The sequence below is a fragment of the Spinacia oleracea genome, chromosome 3 (genome assembly GCF_020520425.1).
Source record: "Spinacia oleracea cultivar Varoflay chromosome 3, BTI_SOV_V1, whole genome shotgun sequence".
NCBI lineage: Eukaryota > Viridiplantae > Streptophyta > Magnoliopsida > Caryophyllales > Amaranthaceae > Spinacia > Spinacia oleracea.
Window position 1 is genome coordinate 12,314,971 of NC_079489.1, and position 14,995 is coordinate 12,329,965.

General features: G+C 33.6%; 2 protein-coding genes across 2 annotated transcripts; both read right to left on the reverse strand.

The window, feature by feature from the left end:
* Positions 1-395: 395 nt before the first annotated feature.
* On the reverse strand, positions 396-6,469 carry LOC110776971 (uncharacterized). The gene is made up of 7 exons (XM_021981541.2): positions 6,120-6,469; positions 5,906-5,973; positions 3,524-3,586; positions 3,263-3,310; positions 2,229-2,288; positions 1,416-1,488; positions 396-673 (listed from the first exon to the last, which is right to left on the reverse strand). Exons 2-6 carry the CDS (start codon positions 5,957-5,959, stop codon positions 1,435-1,437), a joined length of 279 nt encoding a protein of 92 aa, XP_021837233.1. The 5' UTR covers positions 5,960-5,973; positions 6,120-6,469; the 3' UTR covers positions 396-673; positions 1,416-1,434.
* A 1,507-nt stretch (positions 6,470-7,976) lies between these two features.
* On the reverse strand, positions 7,977-13,945 carry LOC110776968 (beta-D-xylosidase 1). The gene is made up of 7 exons (XM_021981538.2): positions 13,124-13,945; positions 11,326-11,607; positions 10,212-10,381; positions 10,028-10,125; positions 9,547-9,891; positions 9,045-9,458; positions 7,977-8,855 (listed from the first exon to the last, which is right to left on the reverse strand). Exons 1-7 carry the CDS (start codon positions 13,532-13,534, stop codon positions 8,257-8,259), a joined length of 2,319 nt encoding a protein of 772 aa, XP_021837230.1. The 5' UTR covers positions 13,535-13,945; the 3' UTR covers positions 7,977-8,256.
* Between the last annotated feature and the right edge of the window lie 1,050 nt (positions 13,946-14,995).

A 14,995-nucleotide genomic window follows, 5' to 3' on the forward strand; every position in this document is an offset into this window, starting at 1 on the left:
AGGTTTTCGCTTCTTGATAAGGATCAAGAAGTTTCCTCAGTTTTCACATTCTTCGTATTAATTTGTTAGCTGTTCCTTTAATTTCTAAATTCCGCAAAGGAACACCCTAAGTTCAACGAAACAATTCACCCCCTTCCCTCTTGTCAGTGTTCCTACTGGAATATCAATAATAATAATAATAATAATAATAATAATAATAATAATAATAATAATAATAATAATAATACCCAGCATACTGCGTGGCCGTTTGTTATAATTGGTACTCTCGTCTCGTGTGTTTTCTTATTTGAGTACCATGTAACTCATTTACGTAATTTATCTTCTTACTATCCCAATTAGGTAATGGGTTAATGGATGTCTTAATATGTAATGAACTTTGTATGAAATGATCGCAATTTAAAAGTGCGCATTTTTGAGTTTTTTCCCTCTTTCTTCCAATCATGTACATCATTCATACTCGTATTAGTGGATCTTTTGCACATTGGTAAGCGCAATGAAACACCATACACCAAGTATACAATACAACCCTTAGAAAAATAATTTACACCAACAAACAAACAAAAATATGACTTCATATAGAATCTATCACCCTGAATGCTTTTATTAATTATTTTTGACGCTTTCATTCATTAATTTCCGTCGAAGTGCGCTGCTTGCTAGAGGACTAATCTACCTGCATTTCAATCGACACACGTAAGTTAACGTGGCATTTCCTTAAAACGACATTCCTACTAAAACAGAAATCTTGCGGATTAAATAGTCTAGTTACATAGGGCAGGTTCTTGAGAATGAGGTATGATAGAGTATAAAACTAAACTTGGGGTTTCAACCATCAGCTTAATCTTTTGGTTGAGTTGGTCCTTTGACATGGTATCAGAGCCAACGTGACGCAAAGGTCACAGGTTCGAATCTCATCCACCCTTCCTTTTAAAGTAGAATATTTCGCGCTGGGTATGAGGGGGACTATGCTGCATCCAGCTTAAGCTTTTGGTTGAGTTGGTTCTTTGACAAGGTTTTTTTTTTTTTTTTGTGCAAATGAGCCACAAGGGCAATAATAAATTACAAACGGGGGAGGGGATTCGAACCTGAGACCTATCGTACACATGCCCTCAGTTTTAACCACTAAGATAAGACATCATTGGTGGTTCTTTGACAAGGTAAAGACTAGTGAATTGCATTTACCACACCCAAAAACCGCGACTGGTAAGAATCGAATTCATGACTTTAATTCAGGTCATAAGATGAAATGTAAACCAACGATCAAGTTCAGACTATGTAGGAAGAGAATATTTAAACATGCTTATTTGTAGATTATACTTTCAACTTAAGCAAAAATGATTAAGCATTCAATGATTTAGGAAAGTAATTAAAAAGAAAGTAATAAGCAATTAAACTTGCGGGAAAGTGAGACTCACATAGTATGATAGTAGTATTTCATCCAGAGGTACATGCTGGTCTTCGAGGAGGTAGTTGTTGGTGGGGTGTTCTCTGCCATACATATTTTAATTTTGTTATAAAATTGTCCAAAGGGTACGACTCGGGTATATAATAAAAGTTTCTAATATAGAGAATATTGACACGTAACCCTTAAAGTTGACAACGTAATTTTATAGGATCGAGTCGGAAGAAATAAAGAGAAAAGTTTCGTAAATGTAATAGCACCAAGACAATTACTCGTTTTAATAACTTACCATAGAGCTGATCAACGTTGGCCCGACTAGCTGATCCGGCCCGAAAATTACCGAGTTTGGACAGAATTTTTCGGGCCAGTTTCCGGGCTCGGCCCGAACTTTTAAAAAATTACGGGTTTTGGGCAACATAAATCAACAAGTTAAGTTATAAATTTGGCCCCACCCCAAGTGGTCCGAAAACTCGCTATATTTGGCCCGAAATAACGGGCTTTGGGCACAAAATAACGGCACGAAGTTTGGCCCGGCCCAACCCGACATAATGGGCAGATTTTTATGCCCTCGACCCGGCCCGCTTTTGGTCTAACTTATCATAAGATCCGTAGTTATTATGACTTTATGAGTGTATTCTCTGTTTCTCTTTTACTCTCATAATCTCAAGAGGTCCGAGTTGCCAATCCTAAGTGTCGTGTTAACAAAACAATAGTCAGTTAAGCAACTCCATTGTCGATCAAAACCATCTAATAGTAATTACGGAGTAGTAATTAGTAATTACGGAGTAGTAATTAGCAATAATATGAAATTGATCATAATATGTACCTGCAATTTTGGGCGTAGGGACTCCACCGCAGTTATTGATTTATGATCTGATGCTCCTTGCTGAAAGATAAAATTGAGAAATTTCATCCTATTTCTTAAAATTGGCAGTTGTAAATTTGATCAATTATGTATCCATGTTTTTTGACGCCGGTTTAAACAAGTATTACCTCTGTTTCAAAAAAATCTTTACACTTACTATTTGCACGGACTCCGGTAAAATATTTGACCGTTAATATATTCAATTATATACGACACAAAATTATGAAAATTTGATATTTATAAAATACATTTTGAGACGATCTAACAAGATATCTCATGATAATTTTGGATAGATATAATAGTGAGAATTTATGATCAAAGTTTTGATTGTTGGACACATTTTTCAAAGCGTAAAGAATTTAATGAAATGGAGGTAGTAGTAGTATTAACAAAAGAGTTCACAAAATACAGAACTACATAGTACTCCCGATTATGAGAGTAACACATTAGCTAAACTTCAGGGGGCTGCTAATCACCACTATACACCCCGAAACTACTAATTAAGATGAGCACTATCTATGTATCCGTGTTGTTAATCCTTGAGTTTGTCCATTTGTAAGGCTAATGGAGGTTCCATGCACACAAAAACCAATTGGCAATAGTGGGAATAATTCTACAAGCTTATAAGGTGGTATTTTCTCTCCTATTTTCCGAATGTGGGACAACTCACATGAGGGTAACATTAAGTTCAACACTGATTCACTATGGATATGCCTAAATTTGGGTCTCGAAGGTAGTACTACGTATTATTGAAGACGGATAGCCAAGTTGTTGTTTCTCGACTAATTTCGAAGGTGGATTTCTACTTTTATGTTTTGGACTCTATCTTGAGGAACATTATGCAATTAATTTTGCTCCCATTTTGATTTGGTTATATGATCTCATGTTATATAATTAAGAAATAGGAACTCATTGCTCATGATCTTGCTAGCTTAGAGATTTCCTCACAAATCTTTTGCCTAAAAACAACTCATAAATTGCAAAGAGCCACATACCTTGCCAAGAGCCCAATCTGCTGAATCAAAGAAGGCCCGCTCATGATCCTGTTCCGAGTTCATCAAGTTTTAATGTCAAGCTTATTGCAATCGAGAAGTAATTATACTATTTCCTCGCTACAAGTATTAATTAGGTGTTATGCAAATTCTTGTTAAAGACAGTCTGAGAGTTAAGTAAGTATCAGACGGTCTGTTAAGATATTTGGCCGGACTAATTAACTTTTTAGTTTTACTTGCAAGAGATTTACTTAGCTTATTTACCTTTGTGATTAGGGGCTTCTTCTTAGGCATAAGTCCTCCGTATTTCTTACGGTTAGATGAGGGCTGCAATGCAATAATCAAATCATTATTATTGCTTCAATATATAAGTAAACACTAATATAAAAAAAAATCAAAATTATATGGCCACCTTTTCTTCTCTCTATTTTCATATTCTGAATCTATACATCTATGCCTAGTATTTAAAAAAGTAAACCACATTTGATTAGATGACACTGCACGCGTCATCCTTTTCTTTCCTCCATCAATTTGGTTTTTTTTTTGTTGTTGTTTGATATGTTATACTTCCTCCGTCTTTTAATACTCGCAACGTTTGTTAGTTTCACGCATGCCAATGCACAACTTTGATCATTTATATCTTAAATTCTCTTTATGCAAAAATTATAAAAAGTTGATATTTTGAAAATACACATTGAGACGAATCTAACAAGATCCCACGTGACTATGTTTTATCTTATATAAAAAATACTAAGAATAGTCAAAGTAGATTATATGAATAGTGGCAAAAGTCCAAACGTTGCGAGTATTAAAAGACGGAGGAAGTACAACTTTAATCGCCTTTTTCATTCCATCTTCTCATACAACATCAATTCATCAATCTATTCATTCAATATTTTCCACTTCATCTTCCCTATTAACACTCAATATTAATACATTATTTAATTTATGTATTCTTTCAACTTTCAAAATTACCTCTATTTAAATCATATATTTTCTCTAAAATCAAAAGCTCAATAAAATTAGAACTTAAAAAGATAGACTAAATAACCATTATATAATCGTCCGTTCAAAGAACGGGCTTAAAAGCTAGTTATTTTTGAGAAGTGTCTCTTCTTTTCATATTATCAAGAAGTGCAAGTGACTGATTAGTAGGCCGGATCATAGGATCTATCAGTGTAGTTAACCAAGTCGTCAAACTACGGTGTTGGAATATCCCAAAAGGTTGATTCTAAGAAGTGTCTCTTTTTCGTTTCTTTCCTTTTTGTTTGTTTTGTGTTTTGTTCTCTTTGTTTGTGTTTGGGGTTCTCTCTTGACAACAAAAAAATCTTGTCATTATTTTTACCATTAAATCCCGTGCACGCACGGATTTTGATAATTTTTTTCACAAAATATTTAATTGAATATCTCCCAAACTACTTCATAGTTATAACATTTTTAACATACTCGTTTAAATTTATTCATCTAATATACATATTTAAATGCTAATATGATAATTTCACCAAAATATTGAGTGATATATTTTCCATTATTAATATAGCACATTGACTAAAATATCACCAATTTAGAATAATTATTATTACGTCGTATCTATTATTGCCATAATTTAATTATAAACTAAATTTTGTTTCCATACATAAATAGTTTATAAATAAGGTAGAGAATAAATATAAAATCAAACAGATACACTTTTTTTGGAAAAATGGTTTTGGCGGGAAAAAATCGCACCAGGAATTGACACGTTTCATTCCTGGTGTCTCTTTTAGCATATAGTAATAGATAATGTACCTATGTAGCCGGCTATGCTTGTGCATCTTGCTGACGTAAAAGTAGTTGACACATTCCATTTTAAATCAAATTCGAAATGCAGATTTCCTCAATTTTTATAACAAAACTAGCAATTCTACAGAAAATAAGCTACAAGCCTACAACAAAAATCATGAGATGTGACACTAATCTGGATTTTTCCGATGCGAATAAGCTACATACACGGAGGAGGGAATTTGACCAATGGAACAATACCTATGAAAAGAAGTTCAAAAAATTAGAAAGGTAACAATATTATTAACCATCCACACACCTCCCATAGACTAAGGTTTCGTCTTTGTAAGGGAGGTAACAACAAATGTACAAATCAATGATATATACCAATTGCATATTGGTTCAGTGGTGATTGGGGTTGAATTTGGTAGGGAGGATCGCGTGTTCGATCATCCGCAATAATAATTGGGAGGGTTAATCTATTCATCCATAACTCGTCACGAATCTAGACTAACCCTAAAAGTGACCCGGTGGTAAGACAAAAAAAAAATCAACAATATATACAACATACTCCGTTGTACATTATAATCAAGTCGTGCATTAAGAGGGTTAATAATCAATGAAGTCTTTGCCTAGTGATTAACACTGATTGGCCCTATACAATAGTTCTCGAATTCGAGTCTCCCGCTCCCAATTTGTAATTTATGTTGGCCATTTAAAAAAAAAAATTAAGAGGGTTAACTAAACGCAATAATTAGAAGTACGACCCGAAAGAATCGGACATGATAATTTTTCATCATCCAGCTCAAGCAATTAAGAAGTCAAGAACCATAAGAACCAAATGGAAAAATAAAGGATATATTAGAGATGTAAATATATACGCACCTCATCCATGTCTATTGGGGCTAAATATTCTTCTCCTCCGTCGTAATCTGCCATTTATACAGCCTCCCCTGCTCCATAACACATTTCCATTAGAGAAAAACAGAGGTGCTGTAAATATAAACTACTCGTATAATATATGTTCAGAAACTATCTTAACTTTCGTGTACTTTTCTTTAGAAAAAATAAAAAAAGGTGAATTTATAAGAAAAAAGACCTGGAAATTGTATGTGAAAGCTGTAAAGACAAGGAGCCAAAAACGAGTAGATTAACTGCACAAGAGAGGTGATTATAAGTGGCAAGCAAGCACTTATAACTTGTGGTATTAAATAGGACAACCCAATCCAATTAAAAAACAAGATTTTAAAAAGGTAAATTAAATTATTTTCACAATATTAATAAAAAAAATAAAAATTTTGTAAAATTTTGATTTTTAATTTTAACAAAATGTTTTTATGTGGAGGTTTAGTTTGGGGTTTGGTATAAAGGATGAAGTTGTAAAGAGAAAGGTAATGGAAACATAAAAAGAGTAGTAGAGATAAAAAGATAGAGATGTTGTGGGGAGAGAATGAAGGAAGAGATGGAGTAAGATAGTTAGATAAGAATATATGTCAACAAGTTACATTATTTCTATAAGATATGTATAGATTAATTATTCTAAATTTAGGAGGGTTAATTTTAGGAAGTTTGGTTAGAATTTGGTTCTTTTTTGCGGAAATGGAGGTTTGAATTTTACTGTGTCAGTCAGTGTAGTTCAATTCTAAGGGGTTACGCATAAGAAGTTAAACGTGAAAATTATAAACTATGATATTTGGTGATGCGTGAATTTTTCATGAATCTTAAAATGATACGATATTGGAGGAATAAGATGGGTAAAACCTTATGATTGTGTATAAATCAAAACATAAAACTAGAATTGATAACAAAAGTGTCGTGTTGGTCTGTATTCATGCTTGGTCTCGTGTTGATTTCGTGTTGCTCATAAAGTTTATCAAAACCGCAAAACTATGAAAAATGCAGGATAATTAATAACAAAATATGATAAATTAATCTAAATTGTTAGTGTTCGAGTTGGTTCGCGTGGTGTGTTTGACTGTTTGTGTCATGTTATTATGTTGTGTCAGAAACTGCCAACTCTACTTAAAACCTAGATAGATGAAGCTAATTACTTCTTCTAATGGATATCATCAAGTTTAATTTGTACTTCTTACACCGACAGTCTCCCTAAATCCGTAATCCTTAGCAATTAAATTTGAACACGTTTTCATATTTAGGAAGGAATAATGGTCCTTAATTAAGATAAATTCAACCTAATTATAAACAAGCCTTGTATATAAATACCTTTTTATTTGGTTGGTTGAGGGTATTATCAAGTGGTTGAAAGTGGACACTAACCCCTTAACGGTAGGGTTTGATTAATTCTTTATTACTTTTTTTTAATATATTTTATATAAATTCCTAGATTTTGATTTCTTCAAACTTGTAGATGCCATTGTTAGGAACTTAGGATGTGCATAAGTTGTGGCTTTAACTTCCAACAACAGCTTTTTTTTATTCAATTTTATGTTTTGCTAGATTGGGGGGTGGGGTTGGTTTGAAGATGTGTGATTAAGACTAGTAGTGACTTTCTTGGTTTTCGAATCTGGTTCTTTGACACAATCCTTGGAATTTTTTAACTACAACATTTAAAAAATAAATAAAAAAATGAGGGGTTAGTTTATTAATTAAGGAACAAGCTTATAAACACGTACGGGAAGATATACGAAGGTTGAAGGACAATGGTTCTCATATATGTGTTCAACTCTGAACTAGCCTAATTAACAAGGTCAAGGTGATTTATGGTTCTCATATATGTGTTCTCATATACTCTGTATTTAATAAGGAAAATGATATATGCAGTGCTAAAAGATACGTGTTAGAAGTTGAAAAGGAAAACATTAACTTATAATCAATATTGATTGCACCCTTGGTCGCCTTCAACGCTTGATTTTGGCATGCAAATTAAATTAATGAAATGAATTAGATTTATCAGCATGCCATAGCCTCTAAATACATTTTGTTATTTTACACAATATTTGAATTCCAAAAACAAAGCACGTCGTTCATATATATTATATGGAAAGCCTTTTCACAAAATGTTGTAATTAAACAGTATTGTATTACACATCTAGTGATTTCTTTAATCACTTGTTCAAAAGAACAAACTAACACTTGGTATGAATTACCCACTATCATGTACACTTTCTTTTAATTGATAATAATCAACACTTAATTGCAACTTGTATTTAATTTGTATAATTTCTAAATCCCCTTTTTAAAAAATTACCATTAATTATTCAATTAAGACTATAGTCTCATTGCCCTATGTCAACATGAAGAGAAAGATCATGTTTTAGGTCATCCCCTATATGAAGAGTATGCTGACCTATTGGGATTCTTCTTATCCCAAACTCATCAGCCCTACTAAGATGTGTGCAAACATGTATGTTCATCCGGACCCGTTGCGTTGAACCCGCCCCCACGTGGACCCTCTTGAACGCGATAAGGTGCTTCTCGGGGGACTTGATCACATCGGGTGGGGTCGAGTACACGAGCACGGTGTGGGTCCCGTCGACCTTGCCCTCGTTCTTTACATCGATGTGGAGGCTTAAGGAAGGCGTGTTGTCACATTTTGTGTGTAACACTCTTAAGGCATTGAGGTTCATTGAGCTGATGTTTGAGCTGGTGAATTGGTTGGCTAAAGGTACCATGGCCTTGTTGGGTGCTTGGGCCAGTGATTGGGTAAACCGGGTGTAGCTTAATCCAAATCCGAATGGGAACACAACGGGTCCCCTATAGAAACGGTAGGTCCGGCCCGGATAACCGTGTGATGGGTTTGCCCTCATTGCTAGGTCTGTCATTGCAATCTTTGCCACATACTCTTGGGGATACCATGTGTTAGGTAGCTTTCCTCCTATAAAAAAAATTTGAAACATAAAATTAGACACAAAAAAATATTTAGCATAATCTAAATAAATTTTTGCGAATTTTTATTATATAATCGGTTGAATAATAAAAGTAAAATAAAGAAAAAATTGACACAAATTGTTGCAGATTTTCATTATACAACCGGTTGTATCATGCATAAACCACAAATTGTTACCTGGATTATGGGTACCAAAGATGATGTCAGCAATAGCAGTGCCACCAGCTTGACCAGGATAACCAACCCACAAAATGGCACTAATCTTTGGGTCATTTTTAGCAAAGGTGACATCCACAGGCCCACCACACATCAAGACTAGAATAGTTGGGCCTCTTGAGGCCCTGGCCACCTGTGAAATTAGCTCTTGTTGGTGGCCCGGTAAAAGGACTGACGTCCGATCACGAAATTCGGCCTCGATCGATTGGTCCAAGCCCATTACTAGCACCGTGGCGTCGGCATGAGCTGCTGCTGCTATAGCTGCCCCAAATTGTTGGTTGTTATTGCAAGCAACACCAATGCATCCTGCTTGGTGGACTGTCTTTGCATATCTTGAAATGCCTTGTAAGGGTGATGTGTACCCACATGCCACACCTATTGTCACATTAACCACATTAGTAAATGCTTTTATGATACAAACTATAGTATGGAGTAATAAACTTTATGTATGAAATACACTTACCGGCGTAGTTACCGATCATGGTGACTGTGGCATCGGCATTAGGCCCAATAACGGCGATATTACGGTGGCGAGCTGCGGACAACGGAAGTGACCGGGCCCGGTTTTGTAAAAGAACAATCCCTTGACGGGCTGCCTGAAGGGCTAAGTCTTGATGGGCTGGAGAACAAACATCTTTTGGGCCTAAGTGACCAAATGGTTGGGCTGGACCATCAAACATGCCTAGTCTCATTTGGACTGTAAAAGTGTTGGTTAAGGCCTGGTTCACATCAGCCTCTGTTAATAATCCTTTACCTACAGCCGCTTCTGTGTGTACAGCCAAAAACGGCCCACAGTCCAAGTCCAAACCTGTATTTCAATTCACATCAAAATCTTGTATATTAGTCCCTTTACATCACATTACCAAAAAAAAAAAAAAAAAAAAACGATAAGGGAATTCAAACGTGTACAATCTTTATATAAAATTACACAACTAAGCACTAACCTGCTTTGATAGTCATAGCTGCCGCTTCCTCGGGCGTCCTGGTGTAATGTTGGTCGTCATATAGAACACCAACCGAATCACAATCGGATACAATATACCTAACAAAAAAATTCGATTAGGATCCTTTATTACGTCCTAAATTAAGATGAGACGAAATAGAGGGACAATGGCTAGCTTAGCTTACCCGTTAAGGCGCCATTGGCCACGGATAGTGTTTTTCAGTAGATCAGTATCAGCACAAGTAGGCTTGCCATTAACTTGGTTGTAAGAACACATAACACTAGCAACTCTTCCTTGTTGTACACACGACTTGAAGGGCACATTATATGTATCTTCCAAATCTTGCTTGCTCACCTATATATCATACATGCACCCATAAATTATTTTGTTCAAAACTTCCCTAACGTTTTTTTTAATCAGTGTGAATGATTCATAAGGGAAATACAAATTATAAATGAGGGTATTTTCGAAACTGTAACCTATATACCCTATACAAACCCCTATCATTGATCAAATTTTGTGGTTTGCAATTGATATAATGACCATATATATTTAGTTCTTTTTTCTAAAATTGTGGATGGAATATATTCCACTTGGATTAGGCTAAAAAGTATTTGTTTCCTCCACCAATCATAATCATATAGTCCTACTCACTTCAATATCACAAACAAGAATAATAAATTAATCATGGTTTTAAATAGTTCCCCACAATAAATTCCTAATTGAAATGATTGTTTAGGTTCTATCCATAATTTTCGATGACAAATAGATATCATGGTTATAGATTGTCAAAGTTTTAATGAACAATTGTTGCGTGCAAGAATTGTACTTAATTAGGTTATCCATAATATCAAAATTCCTAAATACTTGTCTACAATGGCGGAGCCACGATTTAAAGCTGGTTTGTCTTGAATAACAAAATTATAATGTAAATCGAAGGAAAATTGGCAAAAATAACAAATACATTTCTACTCCGTATAATTTTTGTTTTATTTGGGGTGTTGATTGACCAGTCATGTATCATGATCCAATGTGACTTCGCCACTGTTTGTTTACCATTATATATAAAGTCCAATTCTTATCTTTTTCACAACAAATTGCTATCAACTTTTATTACAAAAGTACAAAGTTTCCATTAGTCACCTCCATATAACAACTTCGTAGGAAATTCTCATCCAATTTATGCAAAGTCTTAGTAACTTTTTAAGTACTAGTACCATGTGTAACGTAATACGTGAATCAACATGACTATTAATTCTGAACACGTCGTATATATAGTAGGTATGAGAGGAGCTTACTTTGGCATTAAAATGGAAGCGATCAACACCATTCCAATTATCAAGATCGTAAGCCGTATAATGCTTACAACAAGCAGCAACCTTCAAACGATTCTTGTTGTACATACCTTGAAGACCACGAACATAACTAGAAGCATATTGAGCTACTAAAGTTGGATCTTCACCAGGAGTTTCTTGACCTCTTCCCCATCTTGGGTCACGAAATATATTCACATTTGGACTCCAATATGTTAATCCTGCTGTTCCTCCATTATACATTGCTCTTGCTTCATCTGACACTACCTGTTTTTATTTCAACAAAATTCATATTATTAATTAATTAGTCTCGCGTTTATTTTAAAATTTTAAATATCGGGTACAAAATTAGTTACCTATGTGACATGTGTACACTACGAATATGTATTATATGTCCTCTTAAACGAATAATATGATATTGAAGGGGTAATAGAATGTTGTGATATTTTCCAATCATTCTCCATTCTTTCATAAGGTTTTTTTTTTAGGAGATTATCGCTTTTATTATTTCAAGGACAATGTTACATAACTATTTATTGGACTTTTGCAACTATAAGTAATAGTTGTTTTTTTCTTAATTGAATACTTAATTAATCATAAGGAATATAAAAGTAGTTGAGCATATGTACAAATTATGGGGCAATTGGATTTCAAAATGATTTATGGGTAAAAGTTAAAACAAAACAAAAAACTAAAAAAAAATATTAGAAAAAAGAAAAAGGATAAGTTGAGCATGCAATTTGTATACTCATAATGAGTACTCGGGTCACATGCCAGTCACTATTGCCAATTTCAGGTCAATTAAAAATAAACAAAAATAAAAACTTGCATTATACTTTTATTATAATTTATAAGCATGAAAATAAATAAAATAAAAACTTTACAAAAAAGTCAATTTACATACTAGTGAAGTCTTAACTTAGTGGTTAAGACCCGGGACATATGTACGATAAGTAGCAAGTTTAATTATCCTCTTCATTTTTAATCTGTATCCCCTCGTGGTTCATTTGTTAAAAAAGTATTGATCTTGTGAAAAGACAAAATTGCCATTACTAGAAATAATTTACTGTGAGTTTGTGACTAAAGCTATATAAAGACAAGCAAATGAACAAGTTTCATGAGTCACGAGCTCTGTTTTTGGTCTCTGTTTTGACTGCTAAAATAATTTGACCTTAGCTTAGCTTAGCTAATTTGGCGTAAAATATTTACCGCAGTCCACAACTACCTGTTTTATAATGTGAATTACGTGAGTGCATGTTTCTGTTTCAAATATTATTCCTACATCACTATTAAAGTAATTAAACATTTAAACATATTCATACACTCATATGATAAATGTCTAAATTTTGACTATACGAGTACCTATTATTAATTTATTATTATAGATTTATAATTTTTTCTTGACTCGTATTTGGTCTGACGAATTAGATTAATAGAGAAACCAACATTCTGTTGTGAAATTGATGTCTAAATCAAACATTATTTAATATTTTTATGAAAAATTGAAAGACCAAAGAATTAATTGATGAATATTTGTAAATTAATGATAAAATTTACTTTTTGGCTTTGAACCTATGGAGAAAATCACATGCACACCCACCCAAAATTATCTTTGTGCTTAGCATATATTTTCTTCTTCTCAAATGATGAGTGTATTAACTATTTTATTACATTTGTGGACCCATAATTTTTTTTTTTTTTTTTACCAATTATTATGAAAACATTGAGTATTTTACAATTTTAGACCTTTATGTGTTAAAAAAAACAAACGTATGTATCTCACCTGTCCAATAGCTTCCCAAAGAGAGGCATTGAAGGAAGCAGCAGTGGTGATGACCTGAGGGAAGCTGGTGGCTGCCGGAAAAGCACCTTGGAATTTAGTCCCCGGTCCAACATTCGAAACACCGTGTAAGGCCTCGGACCACCACTCATACCCACCAAGTCCTAGGCGTGGCACGGGGGCCGCATTGTTGACTAGTAGTTTCACCTTCTCCTGCAGGGTTAACCTCCTGATAAGGTCTTGGACCCTAACACGTATCGGGAGGTTGGCCCTGCAGAAAAGCAGGGTCCGAGTCAGCCCGTTATTTGGATCACATGCCAAAGGGGCGGCTCGAACCTCTGCACAAAGGGAGAGAAATAATAACAACCCAAGAAAAAAGCACAAGTAGTAGTGGTTGTTGTTACGAGACGACATAATTATGATAATAATAATAATAACAATAATAATAAATTTTTTGGTTATCGGTTTGGTGGATAAGTTTTTAATTTATTATTATTGTGACTTGTGAGTGTTTGTGAGGAATGGTTAGCGAAGAAGAATATGAGGAGGGTATTTATAGGAAAAGGGTTGCGTAAGAAAATGGAGGAAATGATGGGGGTTGATATATATTAAGAGATTCATGGGTTGGATTTCCACGTCGAAGTGTGATACTTATAGATATAATGAATATTATTGTCAATGGAGGATAATTTTTGCAAGTTGTAAAACAGAGAAAATATAGGGAAGAATTGGAGAAAAACATAGGAAAATAGGAGAGAGAAAATGTGGGAAATGTATATTACTGAGTGAGTGAGTGAGACAGTATACCACGTAGTTGGCACTTGCGCTATGTGAAAAAAAAAATGGGGTATGTGCGCGCAGAAAACACTATATTTGTGCGCAGGTAATTGCACTTTTGCAGTCCAATGGAATAGTGATAGTGACCAACATTTTATTATTAACTAGGTTTTAGGCCCGGGCGTTGCTTCGAGTTACTACGTTAATAATATTCACATATACTTATATTGTTTGTTTTTCACTAGTACATAATGAACCTTAAGTAACACCCAAAAAGTGATACATAAAGTGGTAAAAATGTTACTATAGACAATAGGTAACACTTTAGTGGGTGATACATCCGCCCATGTTCCCTAAGGTCTTATGTAACACTTTGGGTAACGTATGGTAACACTTTTAAAAGTGTTACTATAGACCCTCTTATGTAACACTTTTTTATATCATTGGTATCATTTTTAAAGTGTTACCTTTTATTTCTTATGTAACACTTACTTATCTATAGTAACATTTTTCAATCATATAGTAACACTTTATCCGACATTATGTATCACTTTCGCGAACTAATGTAACACCTTGTTGATTATTAGGTAACATTTTTCAATCATCTTTTGACATAAAGTAACACTTTATTTAACATTATGGATCACTTTTTGCAAACTAATGTAACACCTTGTTAATTAATAGGTAACATTCTTCTTTTTATTATTATTATTATTATTATTATTATTATTATTATTATTATTATTTTATTATTATTACTACTACTACTACGATTATTTTATTTAAAATACCCAATATATATATATATATATATATATATATATATATATATATATATATATATATATATATATATAATATATATATATATATATATATTTAAATATAAAAAATATTTGCATGTACAATGTGAAATTAACATATACAATAGAAAATAAGTTAAACCGATATAATTTCATATGTAGTTGGTTACAGAAACATCCACATACAACAATTGTTTTGTTTGGCTAAGCAATATAATAATCAAAACAAAAAGAAAGTCAGCCGAGATCAATTTCGGTCCCTATACCACAAAATTCAAAAAAAGAAAAGAAAAAC